Source organism: Pantherophis guttatus, chromosome 2 (assembly GCF_059756535.1).
Source record: "Pantherophis guttatus breed Tessera chromosome 2, ASM5975653v1, whole genome shotgun sequence".
Classification (NCBI taxonomy): Eukaryota; Metazoa; Chordata; class Lepidosauria; order Squamata; family Colubridae; genus Pantherophis; species Pantherophis guttatus.
Genome location: NC_142064.1, coordinates 229,671,867 through 229,696,994, shown reverse-complemented (window position 1 = coordinate 229,696,994; position 25,128 = coordinate 229,671,867). Strand labels below are relative to the sequence as shown.

General features: G+C 41.3%; 1 protein-coding gene across 4 annotated transcripts in view; it reads right to left on the bottom strand.

Annotated features, from left to right (window-relative positions):
* Positions 1-377: 377 nt before the first annotated feature.
* LOC117673915 (protein SSUH2 homolog) overlaps positions 378-25,128 on the bottom strand; it is a 46,669-nt gene continuing 21,918 nt past the window's right edge. For all 4 annotated transcript variants that reach the window (XM_034431635.3, XM_034431636.3, XM_087887903.1 and 1 more), the window contains 8 exons: positions 23,172-23,232; positions 20,930-21,054; positions 19,597-19,659; positions 16,992-17,074; positions 8,495-8,587; positions 6,680-6,785; positions 4,037-4,144; positions 378-1,305 (listed from right to left, as the gene is read on the bottom strand). In XM_034431635.3, coding sequence (XP_034287526.2) covers positions 1,165-1,305; positions 4,037-4,144; positions 6,680-6,785; positions 8,495-8,587; positions 16,992-17,074; positions 19,597-19,659; positions 20,930-21,054; positions 23,172-23,232 — 780 coding nt within the window. In that variant the 3' untranslated portion in view covers positions 378-1,164. The remainder of the gene's footprint in view (positions 1,306-4,036; positions 4,145-6,679; positions 6,786-8,494; positions 8,588-16,991; positions 17,075-19,596; positions 19,660-20,929; positions 21,055-23,171; positions 23,233-25,128) is intronic.

The window sequence follows — 25,128 nt, the reverse complement described above, 5'->3', positions numbered from 1 at the left end:
CGGATTTTATCCTTGGGCTCCATCCACAGCTCTATTGAGCCGAAAATACCTCAGCTTGCTGGGAGGGGGGTCTGTGGATGGTTAATTGACCCCCACACTCTTGAAAATGTCAAAACATCTCCCTCCTAGCCTCGGAGTTTCAGCTCTGAGCTGCCATTTTGTTTTGCAACTGTCAACGGAATGTTAGATGACATTTCTGTCACTATCTGTTTCTATTTTATTCCACTGAAACCATTTTTTTTGTTCTTTTCTATAATCCATTGTGTTACAATGCTTTTTAGGATTGAGCCATTCCATCCAGCACTTGAAAAAAGGATATAGATTTATAAAATCTTTATGATATTATGCAAGAAAATTTAAAACCTCATAACAGCATATCAGAGTGTTCAATTTTTTTTTATTGCGATATGTTTAGAATCACTGCACTTTATTAGTTCCAATTTCAGGCTAAAAAGATTATAATACATAGTTATTAGGATATGATCTTTTCAGTTTGTAATCATTCAAATGTGAGTAAAGTGAATTAGTATTACTTATAAACAGTCCTATCAATTACATGTTATAATAGTAATCAACTGAAGAATTAACTATGAACAAAAGAATGTAAAAGTTTTAGCCTCTACAAAGTCTTAGTTTCTGCCTCTTTGGATAATCCATTTCCTGATTTATATTGAAATAGTATGTTTAAAAAAAAAGTGCAACTAAAAATTATTGATTTAAAAAAATCCAAAATTATATCTGGAATTGGGCAACAGTGCGTACCTTGTGCACCAAGCCAATGAAACAAAATATTCCATTAAAGGCTCAGAACATAATGAATTAATTCAGGATGAGAGAAGAAACTAAGGAAAACCAGAGATAGGAAAGGAATGGAATCTCTGGCATGTTTGGCTTAAACTTTTAATGTTTGTTATAACTAATATACCAACACAAGTATTTTTAACAATCAAGAACAATGAACATTCAATTGTACAAAAAATATGCAAAGTGTTTCAGCTGTAGAGATAATCCCCCAGGTCTTCTTTTAAAGGCTAACACAATTGTTTATAATTCATCTGAGATATAGGAATTGAAACAAGAAAGAACTGGGGGGGGGGAAGCAGATGAGCAGACGTAATGCAGGAATGATCAGGATTTCTCTGTCAGTGGTTGGAAGGTCATGTATCATATAATAGTACAGCCACACTTTTTAGGATAATTCTCCACGTACACCTTGTGCTCATTCCCATAGACATAATAGGAATAGGATTTCCTGTTCCATTCATATTCCACTTTGGTAAGAAATACCAGCTCAATGGTTTGTTTCTGCAAAAAGACAAAAACAGCCAACTCTTTGAGAAACAGATTGGTATAGTTTCGCTATCACTATTATTTAGGGACAATCAATTTCCACAAACTTACACTACATTGATCCTCAGCGGCTCAGAGAATTTTTGAAAGCAAGCTGAAGGGGGTCCATAGGTAAGAGAGGCTTAAGAGAGGCTAAAATTCCCTTATAATTGTTGAGTGTCCTGCCTTAACTTGGGAAAGTCATTCATCCTGTGTTTTCTAAGGCAGGTTGTGGGCACAAACTGAGAGGAGATTCCCCACCACTACCGTGAGCCTGCCACTTTAGAGAAGAGGTAGAATAAAAATGCATGCATAGATAATGACACCCGGGTATAAAGCAACCAAACCAACACCACCTTGCTGCTATAATGTACTTGTTTTCTTAATCTTTCTGGCTTCTTTTGAACACTTGTTTATAATTTCAATGTATTAGACCAGGGGTGTTAAACTCGTGTCATCACGGGGTCATCACATGACATATCGCAACTTTTTCCTCCTTCGCTAAATTGGGTGTGGGCATGGCCAGCGTGTGATGCATCTGGCCCCCTGGCTGGAATACATATTCCCCTCCATCCAATCCATCCATCCACTGATTTATTTGACTTGTATGTGTGTGTGTGTGTGTGTGTGTGTGTGTGTGTGTCCTTAAGAGCCATGGTGATGCAATGGTTAGAATGCAGTACTGCAGGCTACTTCTGCTGACTGCTGGGTGCCAGCAGTTCAGTAGTTCGAGTCTCATTGGCTCAAGATTGACTCAGCCTTTCATTCCTCCGAGGAAGGTAAAATGAGGACCCAGATTGTTGGGGGCTGACTCTGTAAACTGCATAGAGAGGGCTGTAAAGCACCATGAAGCAGTATATAAGTTTAAGTGCTATTCCTATTAAGGCAGTATATGTGTTGTCCCCCACCCCTCAATATTTACCCTGTCTATCACTCAGGAAGTTGCCGCTACTGGAAATAATTCTGAAATATTCCTTTAACATATCTCATTCATTTATCCTATTAATTAATTAAATTTAAACATTTATTTTATGTAGAAGACTAGTTCTCTGGACTCTCTGTACTTCCTAGTACATCCATTAGGGTGTCTACAAGGCCAATTTCTTGCCTTTTCTGTGTGTTTGGTTTTGCTTTCTTTCCCACTCAAACATAATGAACACGTTGTATATTTTTAAGATATATGGATTAGTTTTTAATCATGTTATTAAAGTGTAAATTGTTTTGAGATGTGACTACATGGGAAACAGTACCAAGGTATATTTAAAAGGCACTGAATCTTCCTTTTGACAGAGACATTAATAAAAGCAAAGAACAAGAAACTGCTAGAGGTGTTCATCGCAATCTAGGTCTTTTGCCTTCACAAGGAGAATAACATTGCAATTTGTGGCTCACTTGCAGTAGAAATAGTGATCCTAGATTTATAATTCCAGTAAATAAGCATGTTGGACAATATATTAAGGTTGCAATGTGGGTCAAAACCTCTCTACCTCTGGTACCCCTTGACTCTACATTTCAACTCTGTTTTGAAATGGTAGAAATGACAAGGTGACAAACACTTAAGCCTCTCACCCAATCCAGCTCCTCCGTCCACAATCATAGATGTTTCATCCATCCCTAATTGATATGAATTTGACATGAAACACAAAAAGAAACTGGAAAACAAGAATAGGTTGTAGGAACCAGAAGAGTCCCTAATAGGGGTGGGCTGCTGGGGCTTTGCAGGAGTTTGGAAGAACCTCTAGCTAAGATTCTGTGCCATTTGGAGAACACCCAAATCCCACTCCTGGCTGGCCCCACCTACCAACCCCGCCCCTTCCAGGGGTCTCCATGTAGCCTGTTTTGGATGCAGGTAAATGCAGGTCATGCACGGAGGCTCGGGAAGGGTGAAAAACGGGCCTACCTTCTGGAAGTTCGGGCCCGTTTCCGGCCTCTGTAGAGTCTCCAGAGCCTGGGGAGGCCATTTTCGCCATCCCAGAGGCTCGAGGAAAGTCTCTGGAGCCCGGGGAGGGCAAAAACAAAACCCCCACCCCCACCATGGTGCAGGAGGCCAACTAGGCCACACCCACCATAGTCATGCCCACCCAGCAACCAGGCAGAGAACCCCTTGCTAAAATTTTTGAGGCCCACCCCTGGTCTTAAGTTTTGGAGAGTTGAGACTATATCAGCTCTTTGGATATTAGGCCAGAAGCTGCATTTTAAAAGGCAGCCAGCTACATTTAAATTATAAAAATTAAATACATTAATTCAATACAGTTAATACATTTTTAATTCTATTTCCTTAAATCTTAATTTGCATGCAGCTTTTACAGGAGCCCTGAGAACCACATATTTGGGGTATAGGTATACCCTTACATCATGCACAGTTTGCTCAGAGATACAAGCGGAACAAATTAATAACGCACATGGAATAATTTTATTATGGCCTCCTGGGAGAAGGAATAGCTCCATGCCCAGAGATATTTCCCTTTGAGGATGGAAATTCATTCTCTGACCTTGCGGGTTGTTTTCCAAACATGGTTTCCTCCACAAGCTCAGAAAACAAACCTCCACCCTCATCCTACAGCTGAGCTACAGATATTTGCCACTATCAAGTATTTCCCTTTCCTTTATACTCCCTATCAGAAGGGTGTATAAATCAGTTAATCCATAGTAACTGTGGTGGATCATCACCATTACAAAACGTTTTTCCGATCGCAGTTGTTCTCACCTGTCTCAATATCCGTGCAGTAGCTCCAAATTTGGCTTGATGTTGTTCAATGGCATTTCGGGAAGCTTGATTAATAGCACTGATAGGGAAGCTTACCACTGGATAAACCTAGGAAAACAACATTTTTAGGAGATACAAAACTCTAGAACAATAAAAAGAAGGGATGGGTAAAGTTATTGCCCTACACTAACAGAAGCGTAACTGAATGCAGAAAATAGAGCTAGATACAGCCCTGAAACAGTTTCTGTATGGACTAGACCAGTGATGGCGAAACTTTTCGGCACCAAGTGCCCAAACCGGAATACGCATCCTTGCATGCGCACTGGAGCACCAGAAACCTGAAGACCAGCTGGCCGGAGCATGCATGCATGCTTTTTAGCAGTTTCTGGCCATTTTTCAGGCTGTTTTTCAGGCTGTTTTTTGGCTGTTTTCAGGCAAAAAACGGCCCCAAAATGGCCCCAAAACAGCTTGGAAAAGAGCCTGGTTTTTGGCCGTTTTTCAGGGCATTTTCTGGCACTCAGCGCCCACAAAGACCAGGAAACCAGAAGAGTAGTTGGCAATGACGCATGTGCCCACAGAGAGGGCTCTGTGTGCCACCTCTGGCATGCGTGCCATAGGTTCGCCATCACGGGACTAGACTCAGGCAAGTACAACAGACATTTACAGTCCACAATATTTTATTCCAAAACTTTAGACTACTGCAGTGGTCCAATGGAGTTGGAGCGCTCACAACTTCTGAAGGCAAACCATACCACTGATTGATTGTTCTCAGTGTCAGGAAATTTCTCCTTATTTTCTAAGTTGGTTCTCTCTTTGATAAGTTTCCATCCAGTGCTGGATAGAGCAATTACTGGATAGGTTCACGGATAAATGGAAGAAGATATATTGCTATCTATCTATCTATCTATCTATCTATCTATCTATCTATCTATCATTCATTCATTCATTCATTCATTCATTCATTCATTCATTCATTCATTGGATTTATATGACTGCCCATCTCAACAAGTGGTTCTGGGAAGTGAACAAAATTAAATAAATAAATAAACAAACAAACATTATAAAAATTAAAATGCACAGCAGCCAAGAAACATCATAGTCCAAACTACTAATATAATCAAGAAACCGGCCCTTGCACATACTCAGGGACTCAGGCTTGGGCACAGAAGCAAGTCTTAAGACATTACAAAAGTCCAGTGGGGTCAAAGCCTTCCTGATCTCCAGGGAAAGGATGTTTCGTAAGGTGGGCATTATAGCAGAAAGCGCACAATTCAGGAAGTTCTTGACTTATGACCTTAACAGATCTTGTGTTAAGGATATTATTGAGTTGCACCCAAAGTTGTGGCTTATAAAGCAGAGTACCGTTAGAGTTTTACATCCGGTGGATTATTAACTACATCCCATAGTCCTTCCCTACGCAAAAGCAGCTTGCATTTCATGGACCAGGAAACATAGTTTGTTCCGTCCAACCGGGTTGTCATGGATATACTGGATGACTGATCTTGTGCCATCTTCACTTGGATACTTAATAACAAACACAGCTGTCTGAATAAATTACTGTATCATTCACATCAACTCTCAGTGCTCTAGATATTTCTAGGTAACTCTGGGTAACTCTGGTTGGCTCTGGGCCCATAACCAATGTTAAGGATATTATTGAGTTGCACCTGAAGTTGTGTCTTATAAAGCAGAGTACCGTTAGAGTTTTACACACGGAAACAGTTTTAGAGTAATTGTGAATAACAGACAAACTGGGTTTATAGTATTTTACTTTTAGGGAAAAACAAATTCATAGTCCTTTAACAATCCAAGTCTTAGCCATATAAAGTGCAATATAAGATCAATCCAGGGATATAAAATCTTCTTACCAGTAGAAAAATACAAGGAACAATCAGGAACAATATAAAAACAGTTCAATAAATATCAGAAAGCAGTAAATAAATAATCATGATCAAACAGTTGACCATAGAGAGATCAAAAAGAGTTACAGCATAGCAGCAGGTAAAATGGTGTAGTCGTCCACACTAACCATAATTTAGCTCTCCTTAAATACATTGGCTACAGAGCTCAGCCAATCAGGATGCAGAATGACTCAGCACAATTCCTAAAGCTACATAATACATCCACATAATACAAACATACAATGTTGGCTTATATACTTCCTGACCAACCAATTAGGCAATAACCATTTCCTAACATTTTGCTCGTTATTGTTGTAAGTCATGACAGTCAACTGAAGTAAATCCAATTTTCAGCATTTTTTTTTTGTTTTTTTTTTTGTAAATTATGGTTGCTGGACACTGCAAACAAGTCATAAATGTGAGCCAATTACTGATTGCCTGAAATGCAGTCACATGATTGGTGGGGGCACGGGCCTTCACAATTTTGGAACTGGGTCATAAGTACCTTTTGGGAGGGATCTGTTATAACGTTGAACAGTTTCTAAGCAACCATTCGTAATTGAGGACTGGTTATATTTATATTGTGCTATTTTTAATTGTTATAATTTGCCCTGAGTGTTTGTGTAACATGCACCTATATACATTCAGGCATGCATAGGTACATAAATACATGCATTCAAATTGCTTTTTTCAATCCTGCCATGGGGTAAGCCCTGTTCTTCTACCATACATATTTCATTACCAAGTATTGCTCATCCACAAACAGCTTCTTCCCTTTAACTGCTTTGAAGAGTTCAGTAGGAAACCCAGTTCTTTCATCCACCACATATTCAAAAATGTTATTTTTCCTGTGAAGGCAAACAACACCATTTACAAAGAGAACCTCTGGTGCATGCCCTATTTTCACAACAAATCAGATTCAGAAAAACTCTGTGTCAGGAAGAATAAGGTCAATTGCTTATAAAAGCCTCTAATATAGATCAACAATGAGGCAGACACATGATTATGTTGGATTATGTCAAAAAGAGATAAAATGAAGTGAAACCTCAGCATTGCTTCTAAAATGGCTAATGGTGGCTCTGAAATACAGGCCAGCGCCGTAAATCTAGTACTGCCAAAGTTAAGTGACAAAAGATTGTAGCCCAATTTTCAAGATTTAGCCATTATAACTATTTTTGACATGAACTGGAGGTATTCCATTTGTACAGGTTCCAGAGAATTCCAAATGTCCACACTGAAATTCTTCCTTAGAGGAATGACATCTTAAATTATGGGAGTATTCAACAACAACCGAAATAATTTCATACATGAAAAAAAAGCCTGATGTTTAACCTAAGTATTGTTCATGGAATACAATTTTACAGCTTGCTGTCACATTCAAGACTTGGGGCCTCTTAGAGTAAAGTAACCCTCTAACTATGATTACTTTGAAATCTAAGGTTAATCTCACAATTGGCTGGCTTAAAATTTTAATGGGTTATTTTAAGGGCAATGGGTTTTAATGTTTTGGGAAGCCAATTCGATTTAATTCTGCTTTTAAATTATTTTAAATTTTGTATTGTATGTATTTTAATCTTGGCTGTGCACCGCACTGAGTCCTTCGGGAGAAGGGCGGTATACAAATTTAATTAATTAATTAATTAACCTATTGTTTGATTTTAGTAACTGTTCAATGTAATATAACAGTTTTGAAAGTGGTAAAACCTACAACTGTTATGAAACAATCTATTTTTTTAATCCTAGTTGTCATATAAGAATAAAAGTGAGATGTTTCTTCCAATGGAATGGTTTTTTCATTTATTTTAATTTTACTTCATTTTGCTACAGAAACTTTTCTAAATTGTGCCTATAATTTGGAATTCCTATGTATTTCTCTTTTTCCTTCTCTTCATAAAATATAAATAAATAACCCAGAAACCAACACAATAAATAACCCAGCAATGAACCCACTGCATAAATATGGATTGTAAACTGTCTCTGAAAGTGGATGTCTCTGAAAGTGGATTAAAAAATTGCCTTTTAAACATTAAGGGAGCTTGTTGTAAATTGATAGAGGCAGAAATAAAATTAGATAGGGGAAATATTCGAACGTATATTTTAATAGAATAAACAAAAATAATAGTAAGATTAGAGGTTTATAGATGTTAGGCATTTTTTTTCCTGCTGTTTAAATAATATTATGAGGATCACCTAAGTTTGATAAATGTGATAAAAATTACTAATATTGTTATTGTAATTTGGATTAATATGAACAATGCCCAGAATCAACACTGTCCACATACAATATGGATGTATATTTTAATTAATTAATTAATTCTTTCAGGACAGGTCTATCAAAGACTACCAGACTTGATGCCTCCATGTTACTTCAGAGCTGGGAACAGTGTGGATCCAAACACCAGTTACATGAGGAAAAGGGACAGGGAGAACAGCAGGAGACTGTTACGTCTCTGTCTCCTGGGTGTTTCCTACTTGGAAACACCCAGAGAAATCTGTTGAGAAATAAAGGCTGGAATGAGAAAGGCTGTTCTTCAATCTATAGGCTGGCAGAACTTGCCATTCAACTTGCAGCTCAATGTACGTCAGCAACTTTCCTGTTCCTCCACAGTCTGTACAAGCAGTTGTCCCCAGGCCAGAACAGACATTGCACCTGTAAAGAAAATGAGACAAGAAGACATTTTCAGAGAGTGGATATAACAGCATGATCCATGCAGCAGTTAGGATGGAGAAATATAACAAGAATGAACCCTTGAAGTTCTTAACAGCTTGGCTTAAAACCCACTAGCACTTTCTTAAAGAAACTTCAGTGTCAGGTTCCTGACAGAGTGTAAGGACGCCAAACACAAATGATGATTTGAAACAGGGGTGAAATCCAGCAGGTTCTGGAGAACCGGTAGCGGAAATTTTGAGTAGTTCGGAGAACCGGCAAATACCACCTCTGGCTGGCCCGAGTGGTGTGGGAATGGAAATTTTGCAATATCCTTCTCTCAGGAGTGGGATGGGAATGGAGATTTTGCAGTATCCTTCCCCTGCCATGCCCACCAAGCCACGCCCACCAAGCCACACCACGCCGACCAAGACACGCCCACAGAACCAGTAGTAAAAGAAAATTTGATTTCACCACTGATTTGAAACCTGTTTATCCGAACTGGCACGTACTGACCACCATGATAAAGCAAGTGAACCATTTTGGTTCATCCCACTGAACCAAAAAGAGGCAGAAAGAACCCTGTACAGAATTCTTGTGAGGAACACAAATTGTTTTGCATTTAAAAATTTTTTTTTAAAAAAAAAAAAAGCACCACAAATAGTAGGAAAAGGATACACCTGTTCAATTTCAGGATGTTTTCCTCAGGATATTCTTCTTTCAGATGGCCTACAACAGTGATGGCTAACCTTTTTGCCATTGCATGCCAGGAGAGGGGGGGAGGTTTGCCCACACCCATAATTCTATGCACCTTGTCCTGTGCATGCACATGCAACCCCTCCCCCCCGCTTCTGGCATGCGATGGCCCGGGTAGGCCCCTTTTTCTTCCTTACTTGGCTCCAGATCCTCTCTATGCATCTGGGAAGGGCAAAAACAGCCTTTCCCACTCCCTCGGAGGCCCTCCAGAGGCCTGAAACGGCCCATTTCCCAACTCCCGATGGGACAGGAAGTGACGGTTTTTGCTGTTCCCAGCCTTCAGAGTCCCTCTAGGAGTCTCTGGAGGCTGGGGACATTAAAAAAGTCACTTCCTGTCCCACCACGAATTGGGAAATGGGCCGTCTCATGCCTCCGGAGGGCCTCTGAGGGAGTGGGAAAGGCTGTTTTTGCCCTCCACAGATGCAGAGAGAGGATCTGCAGCCAGATAAGAAAGAAAAATGGGCCTTCCCCACCCACCCCCCAGGCCCTCCGGAGGTAGGAAACAGCCTGTTTTCCTACTTCTGGTGGGCCCAGAAGGCCCGAAAATCAGCTGGCTGGCGCGTGCATGCACGCCAGAGCTGAGCTGGCATGCCCACTGATATGGCTACGTGTGCCACCTGTGGCACGCATGCCATAGGTTCGCCATCACGGGCTCTACAATATTCTACATGGAACTAGGTCAAAACGAGTCAATAATAATAAGAAATAATAATAATAATAATAATTTTATTTCTATACCGCCCTTCTCCCGAAGGACTCAGGGCAGTGTACAGCCTATTTAAAAACACAGAAACAAAACAACAATTAAAATTTAAAATCATTAAATAATTAGGCTCCAATTAAAATCCCAGAAATTTAAAATACCCCAATTTAAAACGTTATGTTAATAGCCCGGCCTGGCGGAACAACAGGGTCTTCAGAGCGCAGCGGAACACCCGGAGGTCGGAGATCTTACGTATTTCCGGGGGCAGTTCATTCCACAGGGCTGGGGCTCCCACAGAGAAGGCCCTCCCCCTGGGTGTCGCCAGCCGACATAACTTGGCCGATGGCACCCTGAGGAGACCCTCTCTGTGGGAGCGGACTGGTCGGTGGGAGGCTATTGGTGGCAGAAGTCGGTCTCGAAGGTACCCGGGTCCTATGCCATGGAGCGCTTTAAAGGTGGTAACCAACACCTTGAATCGCACCCGGAAGACCACTGGGAGCCAGTGCAGCTCGCGCAGGAGGGGTGTCACATGGGCGCAACGAGTTGCACCCATAACCACCCGCGCGGCCGCATTCTGGACCAGTTGGAGCCTCTGAGTGCTCTTCAAGGGGAGCCCCATGTAGAGAGCATTACAATAGTCCAACCGGGAGGTGACAAGGGCGTGAGTGACCGTGCATAAGGCGTCCCGATCCAGAAAGGGCTGCAACTGGCGAATCAGGCGAACCTGATAAAAGGCCCCCCTGGCCACGGCCGTCATGTGCTCTTCTAAAGACAGCCGTGCGTCCAGGAGGACACCCAGATTGCGAGCCCTCTCTGTGGGGGGCAAGGATTCACCCCCAATAGTCAGCGATGGCACCTGCTGACTAAATCGGGGCGCCGGAAGCCACAGCCACTCGGTCTTGGAGGGGTTGAGTCTGAGCCATCCCAAAAGCTGAATAAATTTTCTTAGCAGCTTTGTCAAAAGCCAGGATGCTTTGAGCTTGGGCTGTTCAACCTGCGAAAAGCCTAATGGTGTAAGATGGCTGGTGAATCTTTTCTGTCTCAAGACTTTCACCGAAATTTCTGATGTCGTTTTCCTAATAAGGAAGATGATCCCTGGACAGATTGGGTTGCTGAGATGTACATGTGGAATGTGCAGGCATGGGTGGATGGGACAAAGGGACATTATTGATTGCATCAATCAATGCATTTATTTCTTACCTTTCCTCTGGGGCCTTCGGTAGTCTTGCTAAGAAAGACAACCAGAGTCAATTTTGCTAAAAGGCTGTTTCTTTTTATGTACTTTCCTCTGGGAATTCAAGGGTTGTTCACATATGTATCACCTCATTTTACCCTCAAACAAGTCGAGAGAGTACAGGTGATCCTCAACTTACAACAATTGAGCCCAAAATTTCTCTTATTAAGCAAGACAGTTGTTGATTTTGCTCCATTTTATGACTTTTCTTGCCACAGTTTTTAAGTGAACCACTGCAGTTGCTAAATTAGTAAGATGGTTGTTATGGGAATTGGGCTTCCCTATTGAGTTTGCTTGTCAGAAGGTCTCAAAAGGTGATTGCATGAACCCGGAACATTGCAACGTCATAAATATAAGTCAGTTGCCAAGCATCTGAATTTTGATTATGTGACCCTGGAGGTGCTGCTATGGTGGTAAGTGTGAAAAATGGTCGTAAGTCATTTTTTTCAATGCCGTTGTAACTTAGAACAGTCACTAAATGAACTGTTGTAAGTCAAGGATTACCTGTAGTCCAAAGTTATACCACATTACTGACCTTATGTCTATTTCCTGGTCAATACCCTGAACCCTTGGAAGAGAAACCTTCCAGTCTTTGAACTTGAAGTTTCCTGATTATTTTCTTCTCTTCTAAGTACTTTTTCTGAGTTTGTGATGTTAAGCACCTACCAACATTAATATGGGATGGTGGTTTGTATTATACATTTCCTGTACTCTTTAATGTTTCATATTATTTATTGTATTTTTTTTTTTAATTTGATTTATATGCCGCCCTTCTCCGAAGACTCAGGGCGGCTTACAATGTGCTCAGCAATATAACTTTGTAATGTATCCTGAGAACTCTGGTAATCTGGGTGGATCAAAAGTGCAATAATAATAATAAAAGTAATATATTTCTTCATCTACTCTAGCAACAAACTTATTACAATGAATTCCAGCAGCTACATGGAATAAAATGGGTTGATATGCAATTTTATTTATGGATCAAGAAGCCTTACACGTTTTAAACGTGTAAGGTATAATTTCACAAGTATCTAAGTTCCTTCTTACTTCTTTTTTCCAATGGCTTAGATATTAAAAATAATAGCAATTTCTTCCTTTATGGGAAGAAATTATCAGAAGTGGTGTAGGGTTTCCTGCCTAGGCAGGGGGTTGGACTAGAAGACCTCCAAGGTCCCTTCCAACTCTGTTATTCTATTCTATTCTATTCTATTCTATTCTATTCTATTCTATTCTATTCTATTCTATTCTATTCTATTCTATTCTATTCTATTCTATTCTATTCTATTCCATTCCATTCCATTCCATTCCATTCCATTCCATTCCATAGAAGTTCAAGAATAACTAAATAAATACAGCTTCCTTTTTGTTCAGCTTTTCTGCTGGGTAATGGCGCCATCTGCTGGATCTGCTAGATGTTAGAATAAAAGTTAAGCAACTAAATATTGACTCTATTCCAGACAGGTATTTCTGACTGTCATCACTATTACCAACTAGGAAGCTCAGGAATTAGCAGATTTTGGGGGCGGGTGATACTGTATACCATCACAGGTATCAAACAATAATAACGGGAAAAATTAAATCAAATTGAAAACAATTTAACTTTGGCCGATATCTCATGAGTTTCATAAGAGAGCTAAGAAATTATTTCATGTAATTTTACTAATTTAAAAAAAAAACTGGAGGTCAGTGGACACTAAGAGCACCCCAAACACTACAACACACATTGGTTTGTGTTAATAATCCAATGCGCTACATAAAAAGCCTTTTTCTTCTCACACACATTGGGGCATACCACCAAAATTTAAGAGGTCTCTGAATTAAAGGCTGGTGTTTCATATCTTTCTTTTAGCTGGCTTTCTTTTATGTATTGGGATCCAGAGGTTTGCCATCTTTAGTTCTGGATGAGGCTGCGTTACCCCAGACAGATCCAGTGCACAATCTGGGTTTTCTTCTAGACTCAACGACTCCTGTTTGAAGTGCAGGTGGCAGTCATGGCTAGGAGAACCTTTGTGCAACTTCATGTTGTGCGCTAGTTGCACCATTTCCTGGATCGCGAAGCCCTGGACTTAGACACTCAATCCCTGATCATCTCTTATCTGGACTACTACAATGTGCTCTAGATATGGGGCAACCCTTCAAGAGTATTCAGAAGCTACAATTGATTCAGCATACCGTGGTGCAGACAGTTCTGGAGGTGCACATGTAATACCATTCTTACTCAAGTTGTGCTGCTTGCAGATCTGCTTCTAGATCCCATTCAAAATGTTGGTTATCTCCTTTAAAGCCCGTTATGGGATGGGGCCAGGTTATCTTGCACACTGATGGGGCCAGGTTATGTTGCCCACCCAACATATTCCAACTGAAGAGGCCTACTGTGAACCCTGTCAGCCAAGGAATTTCAGTTGGGGGATCTAGAGGAAGAGTCTGTTCTGCCATGGTCCCTGCCCTTTGGAACATCTAGCTATTGGAGGTGTAGGCCAATCCCATGCATTTGGTTTCCAAAGGGGCCTTAAGACTTGGCTCTGCCAGTTGGCATGGGGACCCATTTGGGAAGTTTTAGGCTGGAAGTGACAGAGAAAGCACCATCCTCACTCCAGGCAAGTTCTTGTAATTTTAATTGTTCCTATATTTATAGGATGTGGTGGCTCAGTGTCTAAGATGCTGAGCTTGTTGATCGAAAGGTCAGCAGTTCAGCGGTTCAAATCCCTAGTGCCGCGTAATGGGGTGAGCTCCCGTTACTTGTCCCAGCTTCTGCCAACCTAGCAGTTCGAAAGCACATAAAAAATGCAAGTAGAAAAATAGGGACCACCTTTGGTGGGAAGGTAACAGCGTTCCGTGCGCCTTTGGCATTTAGTCATGCCAACGAAGACGTCTTCGGACAGCACTGGCTCTTTGGCTTTGAAACGGAGATGAGCACTGCCCCCTAGAGTCAGGAACAACTAGCACATATGTACAAGGGGAACCTTTACCTTTACCTATATTTATAATTTTTTTTATATTTCTATTTTTATTGCATTGTAAGCTTCCCAGAGTCATTATGGCTAACAAGATGGGTGTCATATAAATTTTAACAAATAAATCTCCCTATATGTTGCACAAATATATTTTCCACCAGTTGTGTTCCGCATCAGAATGGTATATAGCAAATACTATAAGTATGCTGAGGACATAAGATTCCATAATGTCATTTATTTGTTGTCTTTATATATTCTGGTCCAGATGCTGTACTTCTCTCTCCCTAAGCCATCGAGAGGGAGGAGAGATCAAAAACACTTTAAGGATTCCCAACAAACTCATAAGCCTTCATACTGGACAAATCTACAGTACACACAAGGACTCCTGGCTGTAGAAAACTGCATTATATTCATGAAGACCAGTCTACATTGACAACTCCAGTGCAATCTTAAAGAACAAGTGGGGCTGCTCATCACAGCTCACAAGGTGACTTCCATACTTGTTTATAAAGCCCAAACAGAACTAGAAAAGATGCACAATCCAAGCAAGGATCTCTTCTTGATTCACCTGAGATGTATTCAATTTCCATGCTGATGTAGCTTCTGAAAGTCACTAAATATTTCTTTGAAATGCAGAGCAGAACAAAACAGACTTATTTTTCTCTTTCTGGTTTCTCAGACAGCTGCATGTCCAAATGAGGGCTGCTTTTCAAGCTACATTTCAATTAACTCAGGATTCTGGCTCTTTCAACAAAAGTAACATTAGCATTTCTATTGCACCTTCATATGCTGTTTCCTTAAAGCATGTTCTCATTTCTCTAAGGACATTCAAAATTATGCTTCCTCTCATTTCGCACCTAAAGTCTATTAGGCAGTCTTAGTAAGTTAAAATTAAGAGTGAGATCTGACACCAGGAAGCTCCTTGTCTATTGCTTCAAGTCCACATAATGACGTGACAAATAACTTGTTTTGCATGCATACTTACTCAGGAGGTCCATGCAAAGACTCATAGGGACTTATTGTTTTGGATGAGACCTCTCCATTACAGTTGCATAGAGCAACCGCCTTCTAGATCAGGGGTGTCAAACTCAATATCATTGTGGGCCACATCAGGGTTGTGTTTGATCTTGGGGGGTCAGGGTGGGCCTGGCCAGCTCGACGTCACTCATGTTGGGGGCACCTGTGGTGGCTTGAGCATTCTGCCAGTGAAAACAGGCTCCTGAGCTCTGTTTTTGGCTGTGACGGCCTCCTGCAACCCTCTGCCAGCGAAAACAGAGCTTGGGGGAGGCCGCACGCAGCCCTCCCAAGCTGTTTTCACTGGCAGAGGCACTGTGGGCTGGTCCTTTTCTGTTTCCAGGGCGGCCCCGGGGCCCAGATCCAGTCCCCAGGCCTTGAGTTTGATACCCGTTCTAGATAATATGTTCCCAAGTGCTTTGCTGAAGCAAAGCAACCAGGTGAAGTGGCCCATTTCTGGGCTTTCAACTGGAGCCACCAAGATCAAGTGTCTTATTTTTCAATGAGGCATCACTCCAAAGCAGACTGCTTCAATGATCGGGGATGAGGCAGCTGAAATGAAGTGGTATGTTGCCTCAGATAGCAAAAGTAGTCAGTATGTTGCAGTAGGAAAACCACCTTGATTTACATTCACAAAAGAGACCTAAAACAAGATGGATCAAAACCACCAAGTATTGTGGGTCCAGTTCGCAAAAGAAAGCGCAAGACTGTATTGGTTGGAAATGTGGAAGTGGCCTTCATCCAGAATTGGATAAACAATGACTAGAATTCAGCACATTGTCCCCAACAATCTGGATCCTCATTTTATGGACCTCAGAAGGATGAAAGGATGAGTCAATCTTGAGCCAGTCAGGATCGAACGCCTAGCTGTGGGCAGAGTCAGCCTGCAATATTGCATTCTAACCACTGCACCACCACAGCTCCATGTAAATGTTATTCCAATATTTGAACACATACATATGTAATATGTAATGTAATGATCAAGGGATGCGGTGGCTCAGTGGCTAAGATGCTGAGCTTGTCGATTGAAAGGTTGGCAGTTCAGCGGTTCGAATCCCTAGTGCTGCATAACAGGGTGAGCTCTCCTTACTTGGTCCAGCTTCTGCCAACCTAGCAGTTTGAAAACATGTAAAAAATGAAAGTAGAAAAATAGGGACACCTTTGGTGGGAAGGTAAGAGTGTTCCGTGCGCCTTTGGTGTTTAGTCATGCCAGCCACATGACCACGGAGACGTCTTCAGACAGCGCTGGCTCTGAAACGGGGATGAGGGCTTTGAAACGGAGATGAGCACCGCCCCTAGAGTCGGGAACGACTAGCACATATGTGCAAGGGGAACCTTTACCTTTATATATGTAATGGACCGAAGAACTTGAGGAAGACAAGGAAAAGCCACAACCAAGATCAGATAAAAGAAATCTGAGTCTAGGGCAGAAACATCACTCAAGGAAGCCTCTTAGACAGGACCCTTGCAGTTCTCACAAAAATTAAGGTCGGGAAGGGGGAGGTATATTCAGACTTAGATGATTTTGTTGCTGTAACCTTATAATAAAAGTAAAATTAGCATCTTAACCCTGGTTTCCTAGTCTCAGTCTAGCTTAAAGATTTGGCATCACGTAGGACAATCCATTATCATATTATTGATAGTATATCACCCAGTTGCGATTTACAGAACAGAAGTGAGCAACAATCATTTTCTCACATTCAAGCCCAGAGTGCAAATGAAAAAGAAGTACAGTAACTCACGTACATGGTTGTACCTGATCCAGAACAAGAAGAACACTTCTGATTAGTGAACTGGGATCCTGTTCCATTACAGACCCAACATTGCTTCTGTTGACATATAACATCAAATAGAAGAGCATCAAATTAACAGGATTTCCACCAACAAAATTTTTCATTAGTCAAAAGCTGACCTCTACGTTCCTCTTTAAAAAAACAACAACAACAACATAGCACTCTATATCGCGTGGCTTTAAGATTGGGTAGGATTGTGAAAGTGACTAGAAAGATGCCTCATTATGAAATTCCTTTCCTTTAAAAATCCTTACTTCCATGGAAACTGTCATCACTTTTTAAAGTTCCACTCTCAATGGTTGATAGAATAATAAATAAGATAGCCTGAGCTGCCGGTAATGAGGAGAGAGATGCCCAACCATCACAGTCATCATTCTTTCTGTAAATAAATTCACACTGAAAGCTGTGTGTGAGCATAGTGTGCAGCCACGTGGCTATTGACAACAGTGGCAACCACTGTTTAATAACAATATTGTGTCTTCAGGAGGCACACAACATGCATCATCATGGCTTACAATGGAACCAGAAGCGCCGCTGCGTAAGATTGCACGGCAGCTCCTTGGCATGACATTAAAAAACCAGTGATTGGTCATTTCTTCTAACAAAAATATGACTATCGCCAACTACAGGAAAAGCTATCAATTCCTAGGGTAGCTTTTAATTTCACGGTTGTCCCAAAGGTGCTTTTTCAAGAGGCAACTGGACTTTCTGGTTTTTCTTTCAAGATGTTTCGCTTCTCGTCCAAGAAACTTCTTCAGCTCTGAGTGGATGGTGGGAAATGGAAGGATTTATACTCCTTCCAGACAGCTGGTCATTTGCATTCTTATAGAAAGAAGTGTCAAAGAGGCCATCTATGTCAAAATTGAACAGTCCTCTCTCAACTGAAGGGGAGGGATACAACATCATCTTTCTCTAGTCTACAACATAGTCCTTTCAACAGTTCCAAGGCAGCTCCATATCCGTTTGCACCACTCAGGTGACCCTGATGACACAGATAAACATCCAGGTGGCCTTAACAGCTCACTAAAAGAATGCAAATGACCAGCTGTCTGCAAGGAGTATAAATCCTTCCATTCCACACCATCCAGTCAGAGCTGAAGAAGCTTCTTGGATGAGAAGCGAAACATCTTCAAAGAAAAACCAGAAAGTACAGTTGCCTCTTGAAAGAGCACTTCTGGGATTTTCCCGAAAGAATCTATTAACATAATTACCACTAGATGGCAAAAAGTTAAGAGTCTTAACTGCAAAAGAACGGTCATCTGGATTTGTGCAGCTGAGATAAAACTGCTAAGTCTTCTTGCAGATGGAGTTCAAGAAAGGGGTTTGGTGAGTGTGTGAGAAACACATCCAACTGTGGATGTGTTTTTCTTTTATTTTCTTTTATTCACCTCATTTCTCAAAATGGCTGGCTGACCAATTAACCTATTACTGAGCACCAAATAGTCAACAGAGGAGTCTGAGAAACACTTTCCTGATCCGTGTGTCAAATTACAGCAAATCATTAGTTCCCATCATCTCAAAGGGAAGGGGAGGCAAAATGTGGTTCCACATTGAAGCCATTTCTGTGCCAGGTTTTATTCTATGGTAGAATGTTTTTTTTCTAAAAAGAGGGGCATGAGAGGAGGTCACTTGGAATTCCCAGCCCTATGTGCTATAGAAATATAAGACCCCCCGTCTTTTCAATTACAATTTCAGAGGCTCACACTCTCCAGGTCACACGCTTCCATAGCATGGTGGCTATGGGAGCTGGGTTTGCGATCTCCCTCACAATCAAAACAGCACTGTATCAAGGGGATAGAATTCCTGGGCCAGTTGTAATAAAGCAGAGGTGTACTCTAACCAGCTCACCTTGAACTTCCTCCACGCACCATGGACTCCCCCAATGGCAGAGCTTTTTCCATTTCCTGTGAAAAAACACTCCTCTCTCTATACTGGAATGCCTTGAACAGGCTTCAGTCTGCTTCCCCAGGAGATTATCAGTGAGATGGAGGCTTTGTTGGGAGGACATATCTTCAAATAATGGTAGGTAGGGCTGGATGAATGTCCCATCAGAGACCCAATAAGACTTTTTTCTGCTAGCAGGCTTTTCAACCTGCTAGCAGAAAGAAAGTTCAACCATCATATTTTCAATAGCACTACTGCTAGCTTTTTAACATTTATATAGCAATACCACTAGCAATAGCACTTAGACTTATATACCACTTCATAGTGCTTTTTACAGCCCTCTCTAAGTGGTTTACAGACTCAGCATATTGCCCCCAACAATCTGGGTCCTCATTTTACCAACCTTGGAAGGATGGAAGGCTCAGTCAACCTTGAACCGGTGAGATTTGAACTGCTGAACTGCAGCTAGCAGTCAGCTGAAGAAGCCTACAGTATTGCACTCTAACCACTATGCTACCTCAGCTCTTAATTTGTATCAATATGAATATCAACCCTATTTGCAAACTGATGCGAGGATGTCAACTTTTTAATCTTTTTTTTTAAAAAAAACTTTTCCTCAGGGGACAAACTCTTCCACAGAAAGCAAGACATGTCTCTGACTTAGAAGTACATACCCTTGTGAGGCAATGGCACTGGGTGCAGGGTCGCCTGCCGGAACAGCCACATATCGGACATCCCTTCAAATAAAAAAAAGTGTTAAAGGCAGTCTTTAACTATGACTGGCTCAGCTTTGACAAGAAATGTAAAATTATTAATCAGCGCCAGAAAGTTATTTTCTTTTTCAATGCTCTGTCCATGCTCCATAGTTTCCTCTTGAAAATCCTTTCCACAACAAAATAAAATAAAAATAAAAATCAGAGCTGGTAATAATTGCTTTATAATTAAAGAAAGCACCCTGAAATGATGATTCTTATTATTCTACAGCAATAGTCCCCTATTTTGGGGCAAAGGTCTGCACCAGCAAATAAAAGAAATGGTGTACTAAATTTAGTTTTTCATGTTCTAAATGTATACACGATCGTTTACTTGAATGGATCTCATAACTATCATCCTCAGTTTCCAAAGGTTTTTTTTAGGATTTTTCTACTGTGCTTTTTGTTTTTCTTTGAATAGCAAAAAAATCCAAATATTAAGAATTCTATAAATAAAATATTACCCGGTTATATATGCAAGAAAATAGGCTTGCTTTCCCAGAAAATATTTTCTTCAAAAACCAATCCCAGTTGGTTTAATTGCTTAAGTCACCAGTGGTCCATCTTTCTGCCACATATCCTATCCGGATGAGGATCAATCGAACAATCTAACTATTTATCACAATCTAACAGTGAGGAGAAAACAAGGCAGTTTGAATGTTGTGGTTACCTAAGCTTGTGTTTAAGCCTCAAACACGTCCACCTCTGTTTACTACATTTCTCCCCTCGGGGTTTGTTTAATATGAAGCATGTCTGAATGCAGAACTTTAACCACCTGCATCTTTTCTAAGATAGAAAGAAAATGGGCTGACCATTTAGCTATTAAATGGCTATTAAAGCACCCTCAGCACTCCCAAAACAAATCCCCAGCTCCTCAAAGGAAAGGTGGACAGACTTGCTTAGAGATGCTCCAGTTACTTTCTTCAGTCAACCCCAAAGAAATCTCTATTAATGTTCCATTTTAATCTAGTGTGAACTAGAGTGCAAAGTCGGTGATCACTATTGACCTTCTCCCACAGAAGCAGCGGGAGCTTGAGAATTAAGGCTGCAATTCTGTGCACTTAAACACCTCCCAAACCAAGCTCTACATAATGTGATGCAGTTTATATTGTCCCAATGAATAAATAATGTAAAGCAAAGAACAGAATTTTACTGAAGAGACAGAGAGAAAGAGGGAGGGGAGGGGAGAGAGGGAGGGAAGGGAGGGAGGGAAGTCCTGACAACTAGAACTTTATCCTATTTTTGCTTTCTGTACCTTTACTGTTGAAGTATGAGGCACTTTAATTCTTATGATGTTGTCTTTGAATATTTCAGGAACTTCTACTCTCATGTCCCAGGGAGAAGGAGCTGCACCATACATCGCAGAATCAACAGGTTCTCCTGATCAAAAGCAAGGATGATTGGACATGGTCATAATATTCTATCTTGCGCACAAACATCTCAGCAGCATAGCTTGGGACATACGTATTTGTTCTGCTCCAGCTCCGGATTTCCGAGGATATTGACACACACCAATGGTCCTTATCAAATTTATTAACTAGCAAGAATAAACCAAAGTCTGGCAAAGGTTGGCAACTAGCCCAGAAAACAAAATACGATAAGACTTTTCCAAAAATGCTCTGATGATAATTACAAGTTGTTTCCAACAAGAAACTTACTAACTGTGTGTGACTTAAATAGCTAAGGGACTGGCCAATTATCCTCAAGCCTTACTCTCGAGGAGACCTCCTCCTCCTGAGTAGCCACTTCTGCCTTTGGCAGCCGTGCATGCTCGAGCATTGAGAAGAGGCTCCTCCACTTCACTCTCTCCACTTGAAGGAGCCTCTGGAGGTTCTGAAGGCCCTGGTTGAGTCTCTGCCTCTGGCACCACATCCTCTTCAGCCTCCTCGCTGTCCGACGTGAGCGTCGGCTGCGCAGGCTGCTGGCGCAACACCACACCAGCCTCCTCGTCATCGGGATCAGCAATGATCCGCGCAGGCCGCTGGTAGTATTTCATTTCAATAGGAGGGAATATATGTAACTCAGGGATGAACTGCAGAATCCTTAGTGTTCCCTGGGCTTGGTTATCCGCTTTCAAACATTTCACTACCCAACTAGGTAACCAGATAACTGCATCTTTAACCTGGACGGTCTCCATTTGTGGACTTCAACTCCCAAACTTATCATGTTGGTTAGAGAATTCTGAGAGTTGAAATTCTCACCTTTTTGACTGTGTTTATTTTCGCAAAATAGTTCCCTATTTTGAAAAGCAGGAAATAATAAGTAATAATAGCAAAAAGAAGTCCATTTTTCTCAGAAAGCAGATAAAGCCTGAATGTCATGCAGTTCTTATATTTCATCCTACCTATATAAGTGGATTAATATTTAAGTATTAAAAAAAAAAATCTCCTTTCCAAGGAACTCAACAAATTATACAGTTCATTATACTAGTGGAATTCTTAAGCAGCACTTTTGCTGTATAAATCACAAAATGCATTACCGTGTCCAAATTAATAAATTCTTGTAGTGGTGTAAATAGATCATTAATTTCCTAAACTCACATTAAACTTAAACTGGTGCTGTAAAGCCATATCCATCATCCTTTCTCTTGGCAGAAGTTAACAACTAAAGTTTGAAAGTGAGGAGAAGCATATTAGCTTCATCCTATGGTTTTGTTATCCTCATATCCTCCTCAAACGAGGTAAGGGACTCTTATAGCCATGGTTTCCCAGTGTACTGAATGAAGCATAAGGCCCTGGAATACAGAACACTCCATGGATACAGAAACTATCCTCACACACATAACTTATAGGATGAAGCATGTCTCTACTCCCCACATTGCTGCTACTAAAACAAAAGAATGTATAAATGGGTCTGACAAATTAGAACAAAATTGAATGCGACATGACACAATGAAAATTGATGATGGGTGAAGCAAGATGTCTCTAGTATGGAATCTGAATCCCATATGAAGCTTAATATTTTATTTATTTTTATTATTTTTTATTTATTGAATTTATATGCCGCCCTTCTCCTGAAGGGTTCAGGGCGGCTCACAACAATAAGAAACAGAAAATACAAAAGTTAAAAGACAAATTAAAACAGAGTATCCAATAAATAAAGTTAAATGTGGGAATATCAATTCAAATTTAAGATTTAGGAATATAAAAAGCTACAAAATCAGTATAGAATCAACCCAGGCCCGCCCATTGGAAGAGCCAGGTCTTCAAGGCCCAGCAGAAGGTTCGGAGGTCAGGAATTATCTGGAGCTCCAGGGGTAACGTATTCCAGAGGGTAGGGGCTCCCACAGAGAAGGCTCTCCCCCTAGGGGTCACCAGTCGACATTGTCTAGCCGAAGGTACCCTGAAGAGGCCAACTCTGTGGGAGCGAACCGAATACAATCCAGTGCCATCCCTATGACTTCCCCAATAACTACCAGGAGGAATACATTTGAATACAAATCTACAATATATTGGAGCAGCAAAATCAAAGTTCTACTATAGCATAGCAACACTTACCTCTATATGGTATGGTTTTCCATAATGAAGACCTTGATTCAGTGAAAGTCTCCAGGTAATACTAAAAAAAAAATCAATCAATAAAAAAAACTACAGCTTAGTCTCAGATTAACAGAAATCTCTAAGAAATATTATCAAAGACAGCCATGGATTGCAGAGAAGACCAATATCTTTACATATAATAAAGAAACAACTTATCACAATGATCAAAACTGCTAGTTTAAAATTCTGAGTTAAGATTGCTTTAACTAAAGTTTTATTCTGCTTAGTCCACATAACTAGGATATTGGAAGCTACTGATGCTGGTTTCTTGGGCCTTGTTAGCTCGCAGATGTTTCATTACAAGGCTAGGTAATATCATCAGTGTAAGAGAGGGCAGGTTTTGCTGTTTTTTATATATATAACCCTGTTTCCCTGAAAATTAGCACTGGCATGTTTTATGCATGCATCTAAGCCCTACACACACACCCCAAATAAGCCCTACACCTAAACCCTAAGAGGGTTGGCACAGCTGGCCGGCCATTCCATCTGGTTGCTCACGATGCCGCGGCCACGAGCTGAGATAAGGGGGGGTGTAGCTACTCCATGCACCCTGCAGCAACTTCCCTCAGGCCTCCGCAGCCAGGCCATCCACGCCCCAACCTGCCTCCCAGCGGCAGCACCAGTAGCCATGTGCAGCAGGAGCCCATGTGGCCACCGGCTCACTTCTGCTTGCTCGCAGCTGCAATGGAGCAGAAGGCTGAGTGGCGCGGTAAGGCAGGGGTCGGGGCATGGGTGGCCTGGCTGCAAGGGACCTGAGGTAAGTTGGTGCAGGGCATGTGGGCAGCTCCACTCTCCCCTGTCTCGCGGCAGCAGCATTCACACACCACATGGCCTCCTGCCCCCCACTCCACAAGCCAGAAGAAGTGGGCCTCCTGTACATGGAAAAACAATAAGAGACCCACCCACCCCAAAAATAAGCCCTAGTGCTTATTTTGGGGCCCAAAAGACCCAGTCTTATTTTTGGGAAACATGGGTAGGAGCTTGCCCTGAGAGCTAAAGTATTGTTTCTTCTGTGTTTTCCTAGTGCGGTTTCCTCTTTATCTGTACTTGGCTGCTGGCGAGCTGTTCTAGGTTGTTTGTTTCCTTCCCTGACTTTTGATTGTATCTTTAACACAGTATGTAAAGGGAATTTATCTCGGTGTGTCTATTGGTGGTTGATTTGTGTAGATGCCAAATTTCCAGGAATTTCCAAGCATTTTAGCACAAGAGACTATTAATTATGGCCCCACAGCTGCTGATAACCAAGATTGTCTAGAATTATGGCTTGTTATTGTTATTGTTGTTGTTGTACTGTTATGATTTAGGGTGAATGTGGCCCACAGCCACTGATTCAACCCACTAATCAGAATCCACAAAATGAAAGTTATATTCTATAGTACAGGGGTCAGCAACCTGTGGCTCTGGAGCCGCATGTGGCTCTTTCATACCCTGCTGCGGCTCCCTGTCAGCTCTACAATTGATAGGGCTTTCGGTTAGGACAGGTAGAGGAAAAAGGACGCCACACTAGGAGGAGACTCTATGGCAGAGGAAGTGGACTTCCGGTTGGCTCCAGAATTGAACAGGGGGCTTCCAGTTAAGACCTTTGTGGCTCTTTGAGTGTTTAAGGTTGCTGACCCCTGCTATAGTATAAAGTCTTAAGTATAATTTATCCAAAGCTGAGCTAAAGTTACAAAGTGCCAGCAAGTCAACTGATTTTATGAAGTTTTTGTTCCTCTTCCCTTCCTGTCTCTTAAACATATACAACTCTGTACATAAGACATTGAGCAACAGATGACTTTCTCAGTCCAACTGGGCATCACATGTTATGTGCTTGTGTTCCCACGTTGAATTATCAAGCTGCCAGTTTCTATTCTCTTTCCAATCACTTATTTCCTGGTTGGAAGATTCTATCTTCACCACTGATATTTTATTGAAA